Source organism: Canis lupus, chromosome 4 (genome assembly GCF_011100685.1).
Source record: "Canis lupus familiaris isolate Mischka breed German Shepherd chromosome 4, alternate assembly UU_Cfam_GSD_1.0, whole genome shotgun sequence".
In the NCBI taxonomy this organism is placed as follows: Eukaryota; Metazoa; Chordata; class Mammalia; order Carnivora; family Canidae; genus Canis; species Canis lupus.
The window spans coordinates 61444026-61469344 of record NC_049225.1 but is presented as its reverse complement, the minus strand read 5'-3'; the positions used below and the strand labels follow the sequence as shown (position 1 = coordinate 61469344).

Genomic DNA, 25319 nt, shown 5'->3' with positions numbered 1-25319 from the left:
GAAGGCGAGCTCTTAGACTTCCAAGCCCATGCTCATGTTAGCCTGATTTCACTAAGCATTCAGCTGACTAACTTGGTCTTTTTCTAATCCCATGCTCATCAACCAAACTTTTGTGAGCACTCTGTTCCCTGTGACAGTTATTTCTTATTGCAAATTAATAAATATTGTGATTTCCACATCTGTGATAATTTTTTTAACCAAATTAGGGTTATTTGAATTTCTCTTCCAGGGTCAAATTCACTCTCTGTGCTGGTAAGAATCAAGGTTCAATCCCTGAAGTAATGAAGGTCAAACCCTGAACTTTGGTAAATTCACCAGCATAATGAATATTAACTACCCCATGAGACTTTTCAACAGATCAACAGCCTGCTTTTCCCCTAGAGAGTACTCTTGGCCTCCCTGCTCTGGCCACAGGCATGAAATGTGCTCACACTTGGAGTATCTATACGTACATTAGCCCATTAGTCCCTGATTATTCAATAACTCCAAGAAAAATTATGGTTTTTTAGCTGTGTTCTGTCTGGCTCGTCCAGTAGCAGAGACTTGCTGGTTTGCTACTCATCAGCTATCTCCTCTCTTCCCTGGTAACAAAACTCAAATTTTCTTTGGGGCCACAAATGTACACAGCTTAAAAATGGTGTTTTCCAGCTTCTTTCACCGCTAGAAGTGGTCAAGGAGATGTAAGTGAAAATTACCGGCTGAGAATTTCCAGGAAGTTCCTTTAAAGAGAGCTGGTTTAGTAGGAAGGAGTGCCCTTTCCCCCTTCCTTCCTCCTACTACCTTGGTTGCAGATGTGGTGGCTAGAACATCAGCAACAATGTTGGAACCATGAGGCAAATTTGAATGGAAGCTGAATGTTTATGGCAGTGAAGCAAAAAGAAGGAGTCTTTATGGCAATCCTGTACTCTTTACCTAAGGAATTCTCTTACATGAAATAAAAGAAACACTTTTGCTTAATCCACTATTATGTAAAGTTTTCTGTTAAATATATCTCCACTCAATCCTACCAGATGAAATCAGAAACTTAATATTTCTATACCTGATGTATGCTCTAAACAATGACGAGCATATGTCTTTATGCCCTTATGTCCAGATCCTCCAAAATCCCAAATAACTTTAGCTTTCCACCTTGTCCTATTTTTTTAAGATTTTATTTATTTATTCATGAGAGACATAGAGAGAGAGAGAGACACAGAGATAGAGAGAGAGGCAGAGACACAGGCAGAGGGAGAAGGAGGCTCCATGCAAGGAGCCCTACGTGAGACTCAATCCCAGGTCTCCAGGATCAGGCCCTGGGCTGAAGGCGGCACTAAACTGCTGAGCCACCCGGGCTGCCCATACCTTGTCCTATTTAAACAAGAATTGATTCAGAAAAGTAGTTTTTAAATGCTATCATCAATAAATCATTTCTCCCTCACTGTTCCATGCTGTGGCTTAACATGGAGAAAATACCCTGGCTTACTTGAGAAGATATTTTTGTCTTAACCACACATTGCTGCATAGCAAACATTCTTATTCCTATTGTAAAAATAATGCGTGGCACTCAGTAATCTGTAACACTATTTTCTCCTTTTGTGTATATTTTGTAAGAGGATCTTGTAGAGCTATTTTTTGTAAAGTTCCCTGGAAATAATGTTTTCTGGCATTTGAGGTTTTATTTGCTTTATTATTTCACAATCATTTGAAATAATGCAGAAGTTTTTTCATCCAGACTATAAAAGCAACTCCATTGGAAGATAGCGGGATATAATAATACCCTGAATATTAGTAATGTTGTAGAAAAACAAAACAGGCCCGCATATGAACAGAACAGCCAACTGTGCAGACTGACTGTGTTAACAACCAATTCAGATAGACTCCTAAACCCTCACTATGGAGCATTCAGAGAGATTCCTTCATTCATTCACTCAACAAACACTTACTGAGCTCCTCTATGTTCAGGGCACAGTGCTAGTTGCTAGTTGCTGGATATATCAATGGGAAAAGATACAACTTCTGCCCTGCGGAAACTCATAGTCCAGTGAGCAAACATGGACACACAAATAAGCAAATATACCATGCTCCAAAAACTGATATAAAGGTGACACGTAGAGAATAGTAATAATGGAGATATGTACAAAACAACTATATTATGATACAACAATTATTATAATGAAGATATAAACATGAGAACAGAATCTTCAGTCAAATGTGAGTCATTCAGAATTCCTGCAGGACAAACAATTGCTCTGCCATTCTGGGTCTATACATTTAAGGCCTAATTCTCTTGTAGTTTATCAACAGTTTCCCCAGGTAGGGGGAGGGAAAGATCTAGATCACCAGGTTTGTTCAACCCACCTCTGTCTCAGATAAAAAACAAACAAACAAACAAAAAAACAAGAGGGTTGCCTGGTAACTCAGTGGCTGAGTGTCTGCCTTTGACTCAGGGCATAGTCCCGGAGTCCCGGGATCAAGTCCCGGTTTCCCGCAGAGATCCTGCTTCTGTCTCTGCCTCTCTCTCTGTGTCTCTCATGAATGGATAAACAAACTCTTTAAAAAAAGAAAATATAGCTACAACAATTGCTGTAGTGAAACCACGACAATAAAGGTGAGTACATTTACTCTTCTTAAGAAGTTGGCTCTGTGGGTGAGCTAACCCCACCTTAAAGACATCCAAGGCTAAGCAAGATGTGCCAGAAATATCTATTTCTCAAGAGGAAATGTTCTATTTCTTTCAGCATGATGATTCAGTTTGTTCCCTAAATCAGGAATAATTATTAATCTGCCCTTTTAGGAGCTTTAGGAACCAGGGAACAGAAGAATTTGTGACATGAGAATCTTAGATATACTTATCCCAGACTTTGCCTTGATTGCAGGCTCTGTTCACTTACTAAAAAGAAAAAAAAGCAACTCAACAGAACATTAAAACAGGTTGACTAGAATATTGCTTTCCATGGGCCCCACCCTTCTTTGCCAAGTGAAGGATGGGCACACCTCACAGTGTGATCTAGTCAGTTCAGCCTCCATAGGCCTGGGTGTATTGAATTCAGCTCTATTTACACAAGGCCTTCGTTCTCTTTCTAAGTGTTCCTACCTTTTTATCTGTGTAGTTTAAATGTATTATATTATATCGCAAATTAGCTACCTGAGTCTTAATTAGGAAAAACCTATTTCAAAAAATATTTTAGATGGAAATAGTATAATCACAGAAATCTTATTAGAATTTATGCCATAGGGGTGCCTGGGTGGCTCAGTCAGTTAAATGTCCGACTCTTGAATTCAGCCCAGATCATGATCTCAGCGTTGTGAAATTAAACCCTGTGTTGGGTTCCCCACTCAGTAGGGAGTCTGCTTGGGATTCTTTCTCTCCCTCTCCCTCTCCCTTCCCCCTTGTTCTCTCTCTCTCTCTCAAATAAATAAATAATTTTTTTTTTAAAAGCTTTACAAAGGGCAGCCCTGGTGGCGCAGCGGTTTAGCACTGCCTGCAGCCTGGGGTGTGATCCTGGAGACCCTGGATCGAGTCCCGCGTCAGGCTCTCTGCATGGTGCCTGCTTCTCCCTCTGTCTGTGTCTCTCCCCCCCCACCGTGTGTTTCTATGAATAAATAAATAAAAAATCTTTTAAAAAATTATAAAAAATAAATAAATAAATAAAAGCTTTACAAAAAGAATTTATGCTGTAGAATTCACCATACCATTGGTTCCATGAGAACTCAGTCCCATATCTGTGTTGATCACTACTATATAGCGTAAGACCTCACATGTGGTGGCTTCTTAATAAACATTTGGAAGTAGATGGATGAGTGGGTGGATGAATGGATGGATGAATGGAAAATTTATTATATTGATGAATAACTGAAAAAATAAATGATGAATTAATAAATCTCTATTTCTAGGACCTTTTAAAATGTAGTGAAGATAAGACAAAACCAGAGAGGGAGACAAACCATAAGAGAACTCTTAACTATAGGAAATAAATTGAGGGTTGCTGGAGGGGAGGTGGGTAGAGGGATGGGGTAACTGGGTGATGGGCATTAAGGAGGGCACTTGATGTAATGAGCACTGGGTGTTATATGCAACCAATCACTAAATTCTACCCCTGAAACTAATAATACACTAAATGTTAATTAAATTGAATTTAAATTTAAAAATTTGAAAAAAGAATATAGTGATTATATTCATGAAATTACTTTTTAAAATTCTTCAAAAAGGCAAAGGATAAGATGGCATTGGGTATAAAATAGGTGACCTAGCAAGTCCCATGATTATTTGATAGTCTTTAGAGCTCTGCAGTAAAATAAAAAAAAAATTAAAAAAAATAAAAAAAAAACACGATATAAACTTTGAGTACTATTATTTATTTGAAGGTTTCAGTGAGTCACCCTTTATTTAAGACTTGGTCAGCATTGTTCATTGCTTTGTAAGAAAGGGGAAGAAAGGTTAAAAAATAATTAGTATGCCAGATCTGAAAGAGATTGTTTTGAAAGTTACTTGTTTTTGCCTTGTCATCATTGTCTAAATACTACAGTAGTTTGGTCAGATTTTAGCAATATCAAATTTAAGTGGTTAATTATTGTTTTTATTTTCATAAAGTACTTACTCCCTTCAGTACACTGCATGCCTTAAAAGATTTAGAAATATTAATATTTTCCAGTTCTATATTGTCAGGGAGCAAGAACTTTCTGTCCCCTCCCAGGTTCTTCCAGCCAAAGAGTCAAGTTGATAGGAACTAGATTAACAGGAAAGAAAATCAAATTTAATAGTGTAAGTGCAGGGAATCCACACAGACATGGAAATTCCAAAAACGTCCAGGCGAAATAAGGTATATATATCATTCTAAATTAAGGAGAAGGGAGTAGGGGCCTGGGACTTCAAAGGGAATCAATGCAATTCACAGGAAGATGAAAGAGTGCATGTTTAGTAAGTAAATATTTGCTGATCCATGAGCAACAATAAGACATAGAAAATTTGGATCAGGTAGATCTTTCCAGGCTCTTCCTTATCATACCTAGTTCATATCAGAATGTAGTTATGGTGGGAGCTCTCTTCTTGGAACAGTTTCTCTATCCAAACACTTTTTAGGTAGCTGACAGGGTGGGGGGAGATGTAAAGACTTTTTCTTAAACCTATGGGGCTTCAATTGCTTTTTAACTCAAAATAATCTTCATGTTAAAGTACTCATCTTGGGGTGGCCTGGCCTTGGTCCCTACAGCATAAAAACTACACTTTCCAAGGAGTCTGATGAACTTGATGTGGTCACTGTAATACCATCTGGGTCAACAAGTCTGAGGATGAATATAATCTCCAAATCTTGTTGATGGAGGCATTGATGCAGGAGATGTCAGATAACCTGCAGCTAGCCCAAACTTGACTTTCCTGATTTCATTTAGGAATTGTTTGTCAAAGGGGTTGAGGTCTTGAGCTCTGCAGAGAAAACTTTTTTTTTTTATGTTTTTCCTTTTCCTAAATGTTATTCTATGTGGCTTGCTTGTCTCAGGAAGCTTCTGTGGTACTATCAATACTGAATATCTAATCCTTACCCCAGGAAGATTACTATATAAGTATTACTCCCACCCTGCAGTAATAGCTATAGCAGAAAAAGAGCCTCTAAATGTTGGAGTTGGAATTGCAGTTGGAAATATGAGGTATAGAGAATGACAGAAAGAACAAGAGATATGGGGGAACCCAAACAAAAACTTGCAGGCTGCCATCTTGATTTGGGCTTCCCCAAAGAAAAATCCTGAGTCACAGGTTTGAGTGTGAGATACTGTGATTTAGGAATATATTTTGGTCATGTGAGTGATGATGACCAAATGTCATATAGTTTGGACATTTTCCATAGTTCCTGGCTCACAGTTCCCCAAACCCTTGGAATTTGCTGACCAATAAGAGCAATGGGACCCTTTTTTGTCCTCATATTTGGTCTCTTGTCCTCAGTTTCTGAAAATGCTTCAGAGCCAATAAAGGTAAAATGGGTATCTTTTCATAACAAGCCCCTTCCCACCACAATTGGGATTGTTAATCTGAAGACTTTTAGTAGGCACCTAAGGATGGAGGCTGGTTGTCAGGGCAGGAATAAAGGCCTAGAACTTTCTGTCCCATCCCCTGATGTCCAGGAAAGTAAGAGGGGCTGGAAGTTGAATCAGTTACAAATGGCCAATGATTTAATCAATCATGCCTATGTAATGAAGCCTCCATAGAAAACAAAAAGGAATGAGTATACAGAGTCTCCAAGCTGGTGAATCAGAACACTTCCACATGCCATTATGCCAGGCCCCAAACTCCACAAAGACAGAGGCTCCTTTGTTTGGGACCTCAGCATACATATCTCTTTACTTGGCTGTTGACTCATATCCTTTAATATCTTTTGTAGTGAATCAGTAACCTAGTGAGTAAACAGGTTTCCTGAGTTCTGCGAGCCACTCTAGCTAACTAACTGACTGAGTGGATCATGGAAATTTCGGATTTATGGCCAAATGGTTAGAAGCATATAAAGCAACCTGTATTTTTGATTGGCATTTGAAGTAGGAGCAGTCTTCTGGGACTGAGCTGTTAACCTGCACAAGCTGATGCTATCTCCAGGTAGATAGTGTCAGAATTGAGTCAAGTTGTAAGACAACCAGCTGGTGTCAGAGAATTTCTTGGTGGTATGGGAGAAACACTGCCCCTTCTACACACATTGGAATTGATAGTGGAACTTTCGTGTGTGAATCTAGCTATGAGGAACACCAGGAAACAAGAGAGTAGTGGACTAAGAAGGGAAAGAATAAAAATCCAACAAAGAGTGCACACTTTCATGCTGGTTACCAATATAGGCAATGGGAGTTCAATCCTATAGGGAACTCTGGGTGACAGTACAGAACACACCTCCAAGTTGTTCCAACTAAGGGTCTGGAAAGCTAGGTTATTAACCACTGATATCCCTACCATCATTGTTGAAGGGTCATTCCATGGTCATTAACTTTTCTACACTTGCACCCTCAGATAGAGTTATAGGTTTTTGGGTAAGCAGCCTTTTGTATGTAGAGGTGAATACCAAGGGGATATGGATACCAACAGTGTCTGCTTTGACTGCTTTGAAGGTGCTCACCATATGACCTTGATATCACTCTTGACTGTGTTTCCTACCACAAAGTCTTGGCTAAAATGTCTAGCTTTCTCAGATGATAAGTGAATTGGCAATGAGGTCATAATGACTTATACGATTACACTTACTACTTCTACATGACACGCTTGATTGCAACATAGTCTTTAATGTCATTATCTAGGGCTGAGATTTTCAAGCATGCATCATCTATGGATTGAAGGAAACTTTTAAAATCACACCTCATATGATCCTCTCAATAGATGCAGAAAAGGCATGACAAAATGCAGCATCCTTTCTTGATAAAAACGCTCCACAATGTAGGAGTAGAGGGAACATACCTCAAGATCACAAAAGCCATATACAAAAGACCCACAGCAAATACCATCCTCAAACAAGGAAAAACTGAGAGCTTTTCCCCTAAGGTCAAGAACATGACAGGGATGTCCACTCTCTTCTGCATAGCAAAGAAAACAGTCAACAAGACCAAAAGACAATCTACAGAATGGGAGAAGATATTTGCAAATGACCTATCAGATAAAGGGCTAGTATCTAAAATCTACAAAGAACTTATCAAACTCAATATCCAGAAAACAATCTAGTCAAGAAATGGGCAGAAGACATGAACAGACATATCTTCAAAGAAGACATATAAATGGGGATCCCTGGGTGGCCAGCGGTTTGGCACCTGCCTTTGGCCCAGGGCGCGATCCTGGAGACCCAGGATCGAATCCCACGTCGGGCTCCCGGTGCATGGAGCCTGCTTCTCCCTCTGCCTATGTCTCTGCCTCTCTCTCTCTCTCTCTGTGTGTGACTATCATAAATAAATAAATAAATAAATAAATAAATAAATAAATAAATAATAAAAAGAAGACATACAAATGGCCAAAAGACACATGAAGAAATGCTCCACATCACTTGCCATCAGGGAAATACAAATCAAAATCACAATGAAAAAAGAAAAATAATCACAATGAGATAGCACCTCACGCCAGTCAAAACCAGAACAGATATTGGCTAGGATGTGGAGAAAAGGGAACCTTCCTACACTGTGGTGGAAATGCAAACTAGTGCAGCCACTCTGGAAAACAGTATGGAGATTCCTCAAAAAGTTAAAAATAGAGCTACCCTTGGACTCAGTAATTTCATTTCTAGGTACTTATCTAAAGGATACAACATAGTGATTCAAAGGGGCATATACACCCCAATGTTTATAGCAGCAATATCCACAATATCCAAGCTATGGAAAGAGACCAGATGTCCACTGACAGATTATTGGATAAAGAAGATGTCACACACACACACACACACACACACACACACACACTGGAATATTACTAAGCCATCAAAAAGAATGAATTCTTGTCATCTGCAATGATGTGGATGGAACTAAAGGATAGTATACTAAGTGAAATAAGCTAGTCAGAGAAAGACAAATACCATATGATTTCATTTGTATGTAGAATTTAAGAAATAAAAGAGATGAACACAGGGTAAGGGAAGGAAAAATAAAATAAGATAAAAATTGAGAGGGAGGCAAGCCATAAGAGACTTAACTATAGGATACACTGAAGGTTGCTGGAGGGGAAGTAGGTGAGGAGATGGACATTAAGGAGGGTACTTGATGTAATGAGCACTGGGTGTTATATGCAACTGGTGAATCACCAAATTCTACCCCTGAAACTAAGAATACACTATCTATTACCTAAATTGAATTTAAATAAAAATTTTATTTAATTAAAAATTTATTTATTTATTTATTTATTTATTTATTTATTTGAGAGAGAGTATGTGTGCATGAGAGAGAGAATGAGCAGAGTGGAGAGGTAGAGGGCAGAGGGAGAAGCAGACCCCCCCTGAACAGTCAGTCTGATGTAGAACTTGATTCCAGAGCCCTGGGATCATGGCCTGGGCCAAAGGCAGACGCTCAACCGCTAAGCCACCCAGGTGTCCCCCTAAATAAAAATTTTAAAAAATAAGTAAATAGTAGGCTTTTATTCATTCATCCCGTCCTTAAGTTAGTGTAGGCAGCTAGAGAACCAAATTGTTTCAAGATCTTGTACAAATTTTTCCAATAGGCTATGCAATATCCTTTGCTTTAGGTAATAAATGCACAAGAACTAATATTTGGCAATATCTATATTAAAGCTCTTTAAAAATTCAACATGTTATTAAATGTCTAAGCTAGCCATAGTGAGAAGCAGTTGGGATAGAATGGTAAGCAAAACAGATAAGATCATTTACCTCAAACAACTTAGATTCAATTAGTTAATAATATTCTAAAAAGTCAATTTGAACTTATGTTGTTCATTTGAGTAGTCTCTACCCTGGAATATATACTTATCGTCATAATCACACTTTTTACCAAAGCATGCTTCTTTACAGTTTTGGAGATTGGAATCTGTGTCTCTTTGGCATACCACCATTGTTCTATTAGTTTACTTCCCTATTTTTTGGCACTGCAAGTTGCCTCAGGCTCAACTTCTCTATCTGGTGCCTCAGTCCTAAAGTCAGCCATTTCTCCAAAGACCCTGATTTCCTTTCATTGAAGACTAGGTTTAGAAATCACAATCTAGGTGATAGGTATGCTCTCAGGCACTCTCAGGGCCTCTTAGCTGACAGAGCAAAGAGATATATGTATATGACCTATACATTTCCAATGGATAAACCACCAGAATCTGGGTCCACTTTTCCAAAAGTTTGCTACTTGCAAAGGGACTTCTCTAATATCTAGAATCCAAATTAAAGCAACTAGTCCCTTTTTCTTATCCCAACCCAAAGATCAACAAAACACATGTGAACAGAAGACCTCCTAACTATGTGAGAAAAAGTGTAGGAATAAAGTCTTCTTGTCATACATAAGGAGTTACTTACTCTCTCAGTCCTTTGGTAAGCCTAAAAGATTGTTTGTTGCATTTAAAGAAAACATTTACTTTTGAATGTTTCCTCAGGAAAATAAGAACTATATTGTTTCTGGAAGGGATGTCATACATTAAGGCTATGTTTCAGGATCCCCCAAGTGACCTATCTCACACAGAAAAGGTAAATGAAGATGGAGGTTAACAGCTCTGGAGATTAGCTATCTTGTTTGACTTTTCCCCTCATTTACACAGATCCAGCTGAAGAGTTCTTTTTTTTTTTTTTTTTAGCTTTTCTTTTTTTTTCTTTTTTTAAAATTTTTTTATTGGAGTTCAACCCAGTGCTCATCCCATCAAGTGTCCCTCTCAGTGCCAGTCCACCCAGTCATCCCCACCCCCTGTCCATCTCCCTTTCTACCACCCCTTGTTAGTTTCCCAGAGTTAGGAGACTCTCATGTTCTGTCTCCCTTTCTGATATTTCCCACTCATTTTTTCTCCTTTCCCTTCAGAATGGGAGAAGATATTTGCAAATGATGTATCAGATACAGGACTAGTATCCAAGATCTATAAAGAACTTATTAAACTCAACAGCAAAAGAACAAACAATCCTATCATGAAATGGGCAAAAGACATGAACAGAAATCTCACAGAGGAAGACATAGACATGGCCTTCAAGCACATGAGAAAATACTCCACATCATTTGCCATCAGGGAAATACAAATCAACACCACAATGAGACACCACCTCACACCAGTGAGAATGGGGAAAATTAACAAGGCAGGAAACAACAAATGTTGGAGAGGATGTGGAGAAAGGGGAACCCTCTTGCACTGTTGGTGGGAATGAAGAGCTCTTTAATCTGTGTGTGAGGAGCTAGATGGGTAAAACAAATGGCCCAAGGGGATGAATAAAATATAGTCTATGTTCTGCATAAAGGCTTTATAGTAGCTCATGTGAAGTTGGAGACAATTTGAAGACAATTTGATGTGATAAACAGAAATCTGGGGAAGGAAAAAAGTAACAAGAGCGATTACGGATTCTAAGATAGAGAAGAGATGAGTAACTTCTCCAAGCAAGTGGCCTAGAAAGGGGAAAGGGAATCCAAGCAAGAAAAAGAGTTCAGGGAACTAAAATTAGACATAGGCATGACCTCTTAAAAGTTTTCTGCACTACAAGCACATTAGACTCAGTAGAGCTATTTAATTTTCTATTTTAACCTTTTATTATGAGATAATTATAGATTTAAATGAGTCAATCGGAGAAGGACAAACATTATATGTTCTCATTCATTTGCGGAATATAAATAATAGTGAAAAGGAATAGAAGGGAAGGGAGAAGAAATGGGTAGGAAATATCAGAAAGGGAGACAGAACATAAAGACTCCTAACTCTGGGAAACGAACTAGGGGTGGTGGAAGGGGAGGAGGGCGGGGGGTGGGGGTGAATGGGTGACGGGCACTGAGGGGGGCACTTGACAGGATGAGCACTGGGTGTTATTCTGTATGTTGGCAAATTGAACATCAATAAAAAATAAATTTATTATTATAAATAAAGAAATAAATAAATAAGATCTATAAGTATTTATAGATCTATACTCTATAATAAATGTTGTAATGCCTATATAGAATTATGATATTTCTACTATCAAAGTTGTCTAGGAAATTGTTGTATTTTTTTATGTTAAACCTATTTTGTTCAATTACAAGATTTATTCATTAGGAGTCAAAATTGTCCAAACAATTTAATAGAATCACGATTTTTCTCTTCTATGCTTTCAAGTATTTCTATCTAAAACCATGATATACCTTCCTAATTTTTAAAGTCTTCTATGTGTGAAAAAATTATTACTCTCTGGCTAACTTGATTCATAGGTATTTTGTCTTCTGTAAAATGACAACTTTGGAGTACAAAGATGACTTACAAAATGTCCTAACATTAAATCTATCTTTGAAATTTGATATTGTGTGGAATATATATCTATTTAGAGGAAAATAAAAATAAAAGAGCTTGTTTGAAGTGGAGATGAGTGAATCTTTCACATCTAGCCTGTAACATGAGTTTAGAAGTTCCCAAAATACTGCTGGCTTGACGATGGTGAACTAGATGATCATTATAGTCCCCTTTCTAATATCTTGAAACCTATGATGCTTAGGAGAGTGTTTTAGAAATTGAAAACAAAGAGTCAAATTTATGAAGAATTATAAAAACAGAAAAACTGACCATGGAATTCCATGTAGGCAGATGACTTCAATCATCCAGAAAATCAAATAAGCTAAACTTTGAAACTGGAGGCAGGCTTGTAATCCTCTTCTACCTGTATATAGGTGGAAGAATGTGGCCAAGAAATGGATCCTATCCCTAAAGAAGTCCAAAGCAAACATTCTCAGTACATCTTATGTTGGAAGATACATAATTTCAAAGTAAAGAAATTACAAAGGAATGAAAATGCTACTCTAGAAAACAAATGTTTAATAAAATAAGGAAGTAGTAGGGAAATAGAGGGGATATTAGACATTTGAAAAATAAATAGTAAGGCAACTGAACAGAAATAAGCCTTAACTTACCATTAATTGCATGAAATGTAAATGGAACAAAAAACACTCCGATCAGAAGGCAAAGATTTGAAGAATAGATTTTTTAAAAGTGAACCAGCTAAATGCTGTCTGCAACAGACACACTTTAGGTTTAAAGACACAAATAGGGATCCCTGGGTGGCGCAGCGGTTTAGCGCCTGCCTTTGGCCCAGGGCGCGATCCTGGAGACCCAGGATCAAATCCCACGTCAGGCTTCCGGTGCATGGAGCCTCCTTCTCCCTCTGCCTGTGTCTCTGCCTCTCTCTCTCACTGTGTGCCTATCATAAATAAATAAAAATTTAAAAAAAAAAGACACAAATAATATGAAATTAAAATAATGAAAAGAGTTATGCCATGCAAATAATAACAAGAAAAAAGAACTCAGGATGCACCTGGGTGGCAAAGATGGTTAAGCATCCAACTCTTGGTTTCAGCTTAGGTGGTTATCTCAGAGTCATGAGATGGAGCCCCATGTCAGCCTTGATGCTAAGCTCAGAGTGTGCTTAAGACTGTCTCTCCTTCTACCTCTCCCCACTGCTCTCCTGCCCTCTCTCTCTAACAAATAAATAAATATTTAAAGAGAGAGAGGGAGAGCTGAAGAAGCTACATATCAGATGAAATATGGAACAAAAATTTTTTATTGAATAAAAGAAGAAAATTGTACGAGAAAAGTGTCAATCCATCAGAAAGACATAACATTAAAACATATATACACTTAATAATTGAACTTTAAACGCATGAAGGAAAACCTGACAGAATGGAGAAGAGAAATAGACAATTTGAGAGTAGTACTTAGAGACTTCAATATTCCATGTTCAATGAATAACAAATAGGCAGAAGACTTACAAGGAAATTAAAGACTTGAAGATCACTAGAAACCAACAGATCTAACAGATACCCAGAGAAAATTTCACCCCCAAAGAGCAGAATACTATTTCACCTCTAGTACATATGAACATACTACAGGATATCACAAATGTTAGATTATGAAATAAACTTGAATACATTTCAGAGGATTGAAATTACAGAAAGTATGTTAAATGGCCTTCTGAATTTCTGTTCAAAAAGGCATCTGAAATTTTGAACGTGTTGGATCTGTAGATCATTTTGGGAAGTATGGTCATATTAACAATGTCAAGTCTAAAACATGTGTCTGGGATATATTTCTAGTTATATAGGTTTTAATTTTCTCAACAGTATTTTGTATTTTTATTCTACATTTTTTGTTTAATTTGTTCCTAAGCAAATTATAATTTTAAAGTGCTGCTACAATTGAATGTCTGTATGCAAAATAATGAAATTAGACACCATCTTACACCATATGCAAATATTAACTCATGTAAACAAGAGTTAAAACGATAAGACTAGAAGAAAATGTAAGAGAAAAATCTTCCCAATCTTGCATAAGGCAATCATTTCTTTTATTTGACATCAAGAGCACAGGCAACAACAACAACAAAAAAAAAAAAAAAAAAAAAGAGCACAGGCAACAAAGCAAAAAACAGATAAATTGGACTTCACCAGAACTAAAAGTTTTATGCTTTGAAAAATACCATAAGGGGAAAAAGCAATCCACATAATGGCAAAGTCTTTACGAGCCATATAGGTAATTAGAGACTTGTATCCAGAAAATATAAGGTTTCTTACAACTCAATGATAAAAACATAGTATTTTCTCAACAGTAAAAAGTTACATTTAAAAATGGATAAAGTATGACATCAATAACATAAAGTGTGGGAAAAGCAAAAGTGTAGAGTTTTTGTGTGTGATTGGAGTTAAATTATTATCAGCGTAAAATAGATTGCTATAACCATAAGATGTTTTATGTAAGCCCCACAGTAATCAAAAAAATGATACTTCTTGAAGATACACAAAAGAAAAAGAGAATGAAATCAGAGCATATCACAGCAACAAATAATAGCAGGGGATTTTAATATCCCATTTTCAATAACAGAACATCCAGACGTATCAATAACAAAACAACAGATTTGAACAACACTGCAGACTGAAGGAACCTAACAGATACATCACAACATTCCACTCAACAGAATCAGAATACACATTCTATTCAAGCACACATGGAACATTCTGTAAGGTAGGTCACACAAAACACATTATAACTTAAGGTATTGAGATCATACCAAGTATGCAACCATCCGTATTCAACAAGCTGAATCTTTTATTGATACATGAGTGAGGAGTTTTATGGGGTAAGATAGATGGCCTAGGGCAGACAAAACACAGGTATTCCGTGTCCTCCCTTGAGGTTGTAAAGCAGGTCATGAGAGATGCCTCACAAATATTTCACACTGCATCTTTTCTCAGCAGGAGCCTTGGAGATAATTTCGTCTGATGAACCCTGAAATATGAGAACGAAGAAGGTAGTTAGTGTGGTTATAGATTGTAAGATAGATCAGCTATGTGAAAACTCCAGGCAGGTGAACAAGGAAAGGAACAAGGGCATCACACTAGGCAAAAGGAGTTTGCAAGTGTTAATTTAACAAGTGTTTTAAGTCCTAAGTGGTTTTCAAAACTTGAAGAATGTTAGAATCACCTGGAAACATTTTGCAGGCCGACGATGCACCAATTCACCATCAAGACCATGAGTCAATGATTAGTACATGAACCCTTGTCATTGCTGTGTTTTAAAAGCCCCTAGGTGAGATTCAAGTGTAGTCAGGTGTGAGAACCTCTGGACTAGAATGCAGAATCTGAATTCTGGGATAGAAGAAAAGAAAGCTGGGGATGGAAGTTGAGATTAGGTGGATACTGGCCTATATTATATATTAAGTACATTTATCTTTACTTCAGAGGTACATGGGAACTACTGAAAACTTTTAAAGTAAAGGAGAGATTTTTCAGTTATTTTCTTCCTAACTAATAAATCAGCTAGATAGACTGACTCAATGGAAAGAGCTTTGGGAGTTCACTTCAAATCCCATCTACATATAAATACTGTGAACTCCATGTCTAAACTTTCTAATGCACATTTATGTATTTTAGTGTTTTAAAAAAAAGTATTTATTTGAGAGAGAGAAAGTGTGTGAGTGCAGGAGGGAGGGGCAGAAGGAGAGAGTCCTCAAGCAGACTGCCTGCTGAGTACAGAGCCCCACATGTAGCTTGATCCCAGGACCCTGAGATCACAACCTGAGCCGAAACCAGGTTGTACCTTTAACTGACTGAGTCAGTTAAAATAATGTATTTTAAATTTGAGAGCAATAATTTCTGCCCCATAGATTTGTCACAAATACTAGAGATAAAATATTAAAACTATCCACACTTCAGTTGTATATGTGGACCCTATTTGTCACCTGAAACCTTCCAGTGATTTTTTAACACTGAAGAAATCTAGGATTTAGAAAGCTTCATTACTTTGAAGCTGATAATATTCAAAGCCAATTCAATGCAAGAACCTAAATTCTTTCAAGTCTAGAAAGTGTTCCTTTAATATTCTAAAGTGAAAGTATGCATATTAATTTTTTTTGCATATTAATTTTTTTATGTAGAACACCAGCAGAGAAATGTGCAGCAGACCAATTGTTCTGACATAAGATGTTTGTGGGAGAAGTAAATGCAAGTCTAGAATTGAAAATGGTGGGCACTGGACTTCTTTTCTATGGATTTATCGGCCAAGAGCAAGCAAGAAAAGCTGCCTATTAGCACGGAAGGCTAAAAGATATTGAAATTAACCAGTGAAGTTAATGTTAGACACATGGATTATATAATATAGTTTCATGAAGAACATAATGCATTAGCCACCAAAGTTGTGGAAAAGGTAGAGAATACTATGACTTTGAGACTGAGATAATAAAAATAGGGCAAATGGGAATCAAGAGCAGGCTCCAGTCTTCCCAATGGCACTGCTCCCGTTAAGTGGAAAGTTTCATAGATTGAGGCACCAAGAGGAAAAGCAGAAGTAGAATTCATTTTAAAAATGGTGAACCTTTGCATAGTCTTTAGTTTGATCAATACTAGCATACCCGGTCAGTTTGCTGGTTTTGTCACCGTGTTGTGGTTATGTAAAGGGTAGGCACTGCATGACGCTAGTTAAAGACTATGCAGGAATTCACTCTTATTTATGCAATCTTGTGACTAAATGGAATTCAACTTAAGTATAGTTAACAAATACAGAGATTAGGTAAGTAGTTTTCAGAGGTTGGGGTTGGTAGAAGGAATTGACAAGATGGTGCAAGGTAGTTTTTTAGCTGATGAAAAAATTCTGTAACATAATTGGGTAGTGGCTTACATAATTGTGTTTGTCTACTTTATAGCTATAGATGTTTCCTTTTACTGTGTGTGAATTTATTTCAATAAACCTAAAACCATGAAAATCAGTCAAACCTTGTACTAGGCATATCTCCTATATCTAAATCTGGCAGGGTTAATCTACATTTACTACTATAAGAAGAGCAAATTTTTTTTAGTTTAGAACATTAAAATTGGTAAACGCTAGGCCTTGCTGGGTTTTATTGAATAGTGTTATATGAATGTATTAATCCAGACTTATGATCCTTCACAATATTAAGTATCCCAAGCATTTCTGAAACCTCAGATGGAAAGTATGTCACATTTTTATTTTTTTAATTTTTTAAAGATCTTTATCTATTCATGAGAGGGGAGAGAGAGAGAGAGAGAGAGGCATAGGCAGAGGGAGAAGCAGGATCCATGCAGGGAACCCAATGCCGGACTCCATCCCAGGACCCTGGGATCACACCATGAGCCAAAGGCAGATGCTCAACCACTGAGCCACCCAGGCATCCCTATGTCACATTTTTAAAAGTGAATTTGAAAAAAAAAAAAATGAATTTGTTCTTTATTATTTTGGTCCTTTGATATTAATTAATCTACCCTTGGTGAATTGAATGATTTACTATTGTGTGTAAATTATTTATCAAACAAATACCACAAGTACCTGTATTTGCAAGTTTTGCCATGGCTCCTGATATTAGAGTCATTTCAAATAATTCAGCTGTTATAATCTGTAACATAGAACAATGGCATTCAACATATAGTGTTTTATTACATGTTACTTTATGAATCTTTTATTAAATGTTATTTCCTCAAAGTGTATGAATTTTAAGTGCCATGTCATGGTATAAAACAAATGAAACTCTGGTTAACATACTTTGGATTTTTCATACTGGACAGTTTGTTAAAGTTTACTCTCTACCTGCATTTGGACTGATGGTTGTCTGAAGCATTTATTCAGTTCAGGATATCTAGACTTTGTATATATATCTGGAGAGTCACTAGAGGCTAGAGGACTCTTTGTGGTGACTCTGAGGAAAAAGCAGGACAGATGCATTTGAGTTGGGTGCCAGGTTAAGGGAAACCCAGGGATCTTTCCTTGGTCATGGCTACAATACATTTTCTTAAGCCATTCTGTTCCTCCTGGACCTTTGGGTTCTATATCCATCCCTTACTGTATAATTTCAGGTTGCACAATCAATATTTGTTGTATGAATTGAAAATATTATTTTGGACAAGCTTCCCACTTTAGGTAGTAATTGCCATTTACAATTATGTTTAGTGAAGTGGCTTTTGCAATCATCAGCAAAACACAACACTACTTGCAACCATGTGCCTTATACAGTGTAATAGCCCTACCATAGAGGAATTGGAGGACCACAACACCAAAAGGGCTCTTGTAAAAGAACATGATGGTTCAGAAAAGCTAATTTCTGAGTGCCCACTTACTGGTTTAAAAGCACTATGAATGGATGGGGTTTTAGCTGCTATAACAAAAATACCATAAAGAAGGTACTTCATAAACACCAAACATTTATTTCTCACAGTTCCAGAGACTGGGAAGTTCAAGATCATGGTCTCAGCAGACTTAATGTCTGGTGAGATCCAGCTTCCTAGATGGCCACATTTCCCTGTAACTTCACATGGCAGAAGGGCAAGCTAGTTAGTACTCTGCGGTCTCTTTTATTTATTTATTTATTTTTTAAGATTTTATTTATTTATCCATGAGATACACAGAGAGAGAGAGAGAGAGGCAAAGACACAGGCAGAGGGAGAAGCAAGCTCCATGCAGGGACCCTGACGACTGGTACTCAATCCCGGGTCTCCAGGATCACACCCTGGGCCGAAGGCAGCGCTAAGCCGCTGAGCCACCCGGGCTGCCTTCTGCGGTCTCTTTTAAAGAGCACAAATCCTAATCATGAGGATCTGCCCTCATGCTCTATTTCCCCAAAGGCCTATCTCTCTCCACCACCACCTTGGGGATTAAGATTTCAATATATGAATTTTGCAGGACATGAACATTCAGTCCATAGCAGATGGCAATAATGACTATATCCTGACATTCTGCTTGTTTGAGAGAGTGCCCAGAATTTTTTTTCATTTCTTGCCTGGAGCTTAATAAAAGCAATGGTTACTCTGCCTGTCGATCTGGGGACAGTAGGAGAAACTATGGTACCTAGTATCACTACTGAGGAATGTAAAGTTGGGTAAAATTAGGTCAGATTATCAATAAAATACATTGACACCTTTTTATTTATTGAAATTAATTTTTCCATTATGATAGTAAATATATCTTCATTACAAAGAGAAACAAAAGAGATGTAAAAATGCAAAAAAATAAAAAATAAAACCTTAACTCTATTATGCAGATGCAACCAATTTTAATATTTGGTATATTATATTTTATTATGATTTGACATTTCAAAAATTATGACCATAAGGTATATACACAGAATTCATTTAAAGATTTAAATGGTATTATGAAAATAATAAATGCCACAATGGCTATAATCAAAAAAGGGAATTAAAAAGTGTGTTCATGAGGATGTAGACAAAGTTTAACCTCATGTATTGCTAGTGAGAACATAAGAAGCCACTTTGGATAACAGGTTCTTAAGAAGTTCAACAAACATCCACCATATGAACCATCTATTCCATTCCTGCTATTCACCCAAGAGAAAAAGAAACAAAAACCATATGTTCATACAAATACTTGTATACCTAATATTTTTTTTTTTTTTTTTTTTTAGATTTTATTTATATACTTGAGAGAGAGAGAGAGAGAAAGAGAGCACAGGCAGGGGAGACAAGCAAACTCCCCACTGACCAGGGAGGCCCACTTGGTGCTAGATCCCAGGACTCTGAAGTCATGACCTGAGCCAAAGGCAGACACTCAATGAGCCACCCAGCTGAACCATAATATTCTTAATATCATTATTCATAATAACCAAAAAGTAGAAACAATCCAAGTGCCCATCAACTGGTAAATAAATAAACACAATATGGTTCATCAATGCAAAATGGAATACCCCATTCATCATGTAAAAATAATGAACTCCCGATAGATAATTTGAAGTATATGAACTGCTAAATCACTATGCCTAGTGAAAGAAGCAACTATGAACAACTATGTATTGCTTCACTCTATCTATGTGAAACGTCTGGAAAAGACAAAGCAATAGGGAAAGAATGCAGATTAGAGGTTGTCTGGAGATGGAAGTGGGAAGATAGATTACCTGCAATCAGGTTAAAAGAAGCTTTTCTGGGATAATGTAAATAACCTAAAATTGGGTTGTATTGATGGTTATGTATCTGTATATTTACAAAAATCTGGATACCTAAGAATGATTTTTTTTTTTGCTAAGTAAATATTTCAATGAATCTATTTTAAAAGTAAAAGGATAGCAGATTCTCTATTAAAATTGTCTTTTCATTACCAAATGGCAGCTTTTAAATATTGTGAAACTCCCCATCTCACTTTCATGTTGCTAAAGAATGGAGCCAATGTCTCATGAGGTTTTTATAAGAACTAAGAGAACATGTGGGACACAACTCATGAGCATGCTATGAAGGCGCATACATGAGTTGTATCCTTCCATGTCAGCTTTATTCAGTCATAAAGCAAAGTGAAATCACAATTACAAAGTAGGTTCAGAATTCCAAAGTCAATGACATTTCACCATGTGATGAAACTTGGCTTCTTACACAGCACACAGAGCAGGACAGAAGACAAACCACATAACAAACAAGATAACAGAAGGGTGTAGGAAGTTAATGAACCAAATGCAAAGTAAGTTTGTGGGCATGCAATTGAGATAAGGCTTCAGTCTGATCTGGATCAGATGTCGGCACTTACAGCTTTTTACATTCAAGCCTTGGAGCACTTCTGTTCTGCAGGGACATCAATAGGGTGGAGCCTCCAGAGGCAGCTGCCTTTTTCAATGCTCAGACATAAAGAGATCATGTCTGAAGAGTCTGACAGTTTGCTGTCAAAATCCTTCCCTTTTTAAAGAGATTTAATCAGTTTTAGGATCCTGCAGACCTCCTCTGGTTCTGGAAGTGTCAGCAGATGCTGGTCCTGGCCAATGTCTTGATATCTCTGAGTTATATGACCTTTAACTACTTGTGTCATTGCTTGACACAGGTCTCTGCTTGACATGAGAGACTCCATTTTGCACTCTACAATATACATGTACATACACGTCAGTGGAATAGAATATACACATGAAACATGTATACATATTGAATATATCGAAGATACATATCCACCACTACCACACTGTTTTGATTATTATGTCCATATAATAAATACATACTAAGACTCAAAATCAGGTATTTTGACTTTTCCAAATTGTTTCTTCAAATTATTTTAGCAATTCTATTTCTTCATAATTTCATATAAATTTTTAAGGTAAACTTGGTTTTATCTACAGAAAATCTTGTTGGGATTTTGACAGATTTCTTTCTTGATTCTGAGTCACTTCAAGAAAAATTGCCGTCTTTTATTAGTTTGAGCCTTCCAATCAAACTAATTGGAAGTGCCATGTTTCTCTACTTAAGTTTTCTTGTAGAGCTTATAAGTACAATGCCACGGTGTAGAACAAACAACATTTTTGTGACATCTAGATATTTCTGGACCTGAAAAGTGTCAAGTTGAATAATAGTGCCCTTGCCTGGAAACATTTATATTGGTGGTTGCCTGAGGCATCTTTCAAAACATGGTATATGGTTTTGTTATAGGAGTCCTGAAAGAACTAAAGATGAGAGGAAGTTGGGAAGTGAACAAAGAGCCAGATAGAAAGGCTCTTTCCTTGATTTTTAGCACTAGATGCCTTAAGCACAGTTCTTTTTTTTTTTTTAATTTTTATTTATTTATGATAGTCACAGAGAGAGAGAGGCAGAGACATAGGCAGAGGGAGAAGCAGGCTCCATGCACCGGGAGCCGGACGTGGGATTCAATCCCGGGTCTCCAGGATCGCGCCCTGGGCCAAAGGCAGGCGCCAAACCGCTGCGCCACCCAGGGATCCCTTTAAGCACAGTTCTTAAGGCAGACTGTGCTTCCATTAACATGGGTATCATAATCAACTGATAGCCTGTAGTCACTAATGGCCATCTCTATAAAACAGCTTTTATCACAGAGATGGAAAAAATATTCATTTCTAAACTTCTTCAGACCCTTCCATGAATGGCTCTATTAAGACACTTAGCTTCCTATTTTTGGGGTACATAGTTCATTTAAGAGTTTAGATTCTTTGATGGTACCCAGAATGGTACCATATGCACAGTTAATTCATTAGTCCTTGAATAAATGGCAACTACTAATCTGGGTTGGAATTCCAGTTAGTTATGTGGTAACCCATTATGTGCATTTACAGTTTTGAGTGATGGGGGTACTTTGGTAATCATCACCAACTGTGCCCTGTGGAGTTTGTTTAATAGATCTACACTGGTGTCAGAGGAACTAAGCAGCATTAGGATGTTTGTAAAGATAAGCGGGTTCAGAACAGGCAAGACAGACATGCTCAGTTAGAAGCTCAGAAAGCATTGTGGGGTGTATAGGAATCACACTCCTGTGCAAGCTGAAGATATTCAGCTTGAATGAGAGAGTACCCAGAAAGCTTTCCATTCTTCTCTGGATCTTTATAAAGCCCAGCCTGACTCAGAATGTCAGCCTGGGAAATGGAGGAAACATTTTGGTATCTATCATTGGGAATGTTAGGACAGGTAAAATTCAACTATTTAGCATTGAAAGTCTTTAGATATTTTGTTGCTTTATTAAAAATTATTTTTTACCTTATGATAGTAAATATGTTTCTTTTTTTAAGATTTTATTTATTAAAAAAAGATTTTATTTATTTATTCATGAGAGACACAGAGAGAGTGGGGGGGCAGAGACACAGGCAGAGGGAGAAGCAGGCTCCATGCAGAGAGCCCAATGTGGGACTTGATCTCGAGACTCCGGGATCACGCTCTGAGCCAAAGGCAGATGCTGAACCACTGAGCCCACTACATGTTTCTTATTAAGATGAAAGACTTAGAAAATTGGAAAAGTGAACATATATAACTCCGTTACCGAGAAGCAACAAATTTAATATTTGGTATGCTGTCTTCTATTAATCTTTGTTTATATTTTCTTATTTAAGGCCACAGTATACATACATATATGTATAAATTTAATATCTTGAAAAAAGTGTTTTTAACTATTACAAAAAGAATAAATGCACTCATTATAACGGCTATGATTGAAAATCTCAAGAATTTTTGATTCTCGGAGAAGGACAAAAATTATATGGTCTCATTCATTTGGGGAATATAAAAAATAGTGAAAGAGAATAAAGGGAAAAGGAGGAAAAAATAAGTGGGAAATATCAGAAAGGGAGACAGAAAATGAAAAACTCCTAACTCTGGGAAACGAACTAGGGGTGGTGGAAGGGGAGGTGGGCAGGGGGTGGGGGTGACTGGGTGGCGGGCACTGAGGGGGGCACTTGACAGGATGAGCACTGGGTGTTATTCTGTATGTTGACAAATTGAACACCAATAAAAAATAAATTTATTAAAAAAAGAGTTTTTGATTCTTTGAGAAAGAGAAGATCTCAGATATCTACTTTTTATAAACACTCAAGTAATATAATATTTGGAAATTAACTTTTTGAGTTCTAAAATTTTTTCCTTATAATTACCAAAAATATGCATTTGTGTTAACTTACTATTCAGCCAAAGATATAAAGGGCATTTTAATAAAAATAATACCACTTAGCATTTTATTAAGCAAAATATCTAGAATTTTTATTACATTAGGTTATATGTTATCAGGCATGCAATTAATATATTACTTTTTCAAGGTATCATTGAATAATTGAACATAGAGAATAAAAACCCTGACATCCCAGGATCTTAGAATTAGAAAGAAGCTTGAATGTCCAGTTTTCCATTTTGTGTCCAATAGGAGGACTCACCTGGGGTTTTCTAGGAATTTAAGACCCTGATTGCAAAAACTCTAATTGGCTGTAGAATCCACTGCAAATATGATTACAGTAAAATCCCTACGGATATATAACTCCATCAAAAGTTAGCATTTTCCAAAATGAGACAATTTAAATTTGTTAGAACCTTCTCTGTAGAAAAAAAGAGAATTTTTTTAAAAAAGAAGTTATTAAAAGAATACATTAAACTCCTGAGAAATGCACAAAGTGCTTCTTCATGAAGTCTAGAACGTGGACTCCAGGGAGACACTGTGCTCCAATCTAGAAACCTCTGGACTTTGCCTTCTCCCAAGCCTGTAGGTCTTTGCTTTGAGTAATTTTTTTTTTAAGAGAGAGAGCATGCACAGGTGCCCGGGGGGTGGGTGGGGTGGGTAGTGCAGAGGGAGAGGGAGACAAGAGAGAATCCCAAGCAGGCTCCATGCTGAGCCCAATGTCAGGATTGATCTCATGACCCTGGGATCATGATCTGAGCCGAAATCAAGAGTCAGAGGCTTCACTGACTGAGCCACCCAGGCACCCCTGCTCTGAGGATACTGACCCTTCCTACTTGCTCAGCCCTGCCCTCAGCCTTGGAGCCTGCTCTTGCCTGAGAAAGGAAAGGATTAGTGATTGTGAGAGTGGTTCCTGAGAAACAGATGACCATTGGAATTGTAAAGCAAAGATTTTAGGAGAGGAAACATCTATGAGAAAAAGATGTGGACAAGGCAGGAAAGCCTGGCAGAGGCATTAGACCACAAATTCCTTCAGTTTAAAGGAGAAAGGGAAGGACGTTTGGGTGTAAGTGTACTAGAATGCCCTGCAGTCTTAAGAAGGTTTGAAAGGTTCTCATGAAGCTCAGGGGACAAACCTGACCATCAGAGGAGTTTCTTTTCAGCATGATTGGGCCAATTTGATGGATTTTTTAAAAAAGATTTTATTTATTTTATTCATGAGAGATACAGAAAGAGAGGCAGACAGACAGGCAGAGAGAGAGCAGGCTCCTCTCAGGGAGCCTGATGTGGGACTCCGGAATCACGCCCTGAGCCAAAGGCAGACGCTCAACTGCTGAGCCACCCAGGTGTCACACATTTAATGGATTTTAGAGTATAGCAAAGGTCTACCGATTAGCATCAGAGCTTTGGAATTATGTCATATTGGTTGAGAATCTGTCATTAGTAATTCATAGTCAAATTAATTGATTTATATGTTTCCAGAACACCCAGCATGATTAGGGTTCAGAGAGCTCAAACACAAAACGACTTTTACAAACAAGAATTTCAAGGAAAGATACAAGTGTGTTTTTGATTTTTACAGATATATTAGTTATTTTCTGTGTATCTGTGTTCAGAGTACCAGCAACATGGATGCTAAGATCTTGGGTACTAAGATTTTGTAATTGGTGTTTCATTACTTAGAAGCACATATTTACTGCTGTGGTCTTATTTCATGGCAAGGCAGGAAACACATTTATTACAGTAAGTGCTGCCATTGGTTGCACAGACTGGATAATATCTTCTAATGCAACTTTGTGCAGGACTATCATACACTTCACATATTGACTGTAAAACAGAAAGACAACATATGTTTATTGGATAATGAACATTTGAAAAAATTCAT

General features: G+C 37.3%; 2 protein-coding genes across 2 annotated transcripts in view; one reads left to right on the top strand and one right to left on the bottom strand.

The window, feature by feature from the left end:
- Positions 1-14647: 14647 nt before the first annotated feature.
- The window catches only part of LOC106558737 (sperm-associated acrosin inhibitor-like), a 124011-nt gene continuing 113339 nt past the window's right edge, over positions 14648-25319 (bottom strand). The window contains exon 6 of the mRNA XM_038535104.1: positions 14648-14851. Within this exon, the coding sequence (XP_038391032.1) occupies positions 14797-14851 (55 nt within the window). The 3' untranslated portion in view covers positions 14648-14796. The remainder of the gene's footprint in view (positions 14852-25319) is intronic.
- SPINK13 (serine peptidase inhibitor Kazal type 13) overlaps positions 20414-25319 on the top strand; it is a 54246-nt gene continuing 49340 nt past the window's right edge. Inside the window, exon 1 of the mRNA XM_038535106.1 lies at positions 20414-20530. The gene's annotated coding sequence lies outside the window, so the exon portion shown is untranslated. The remainder of the gene's footprint in view (positions 20531-25319) is intronic.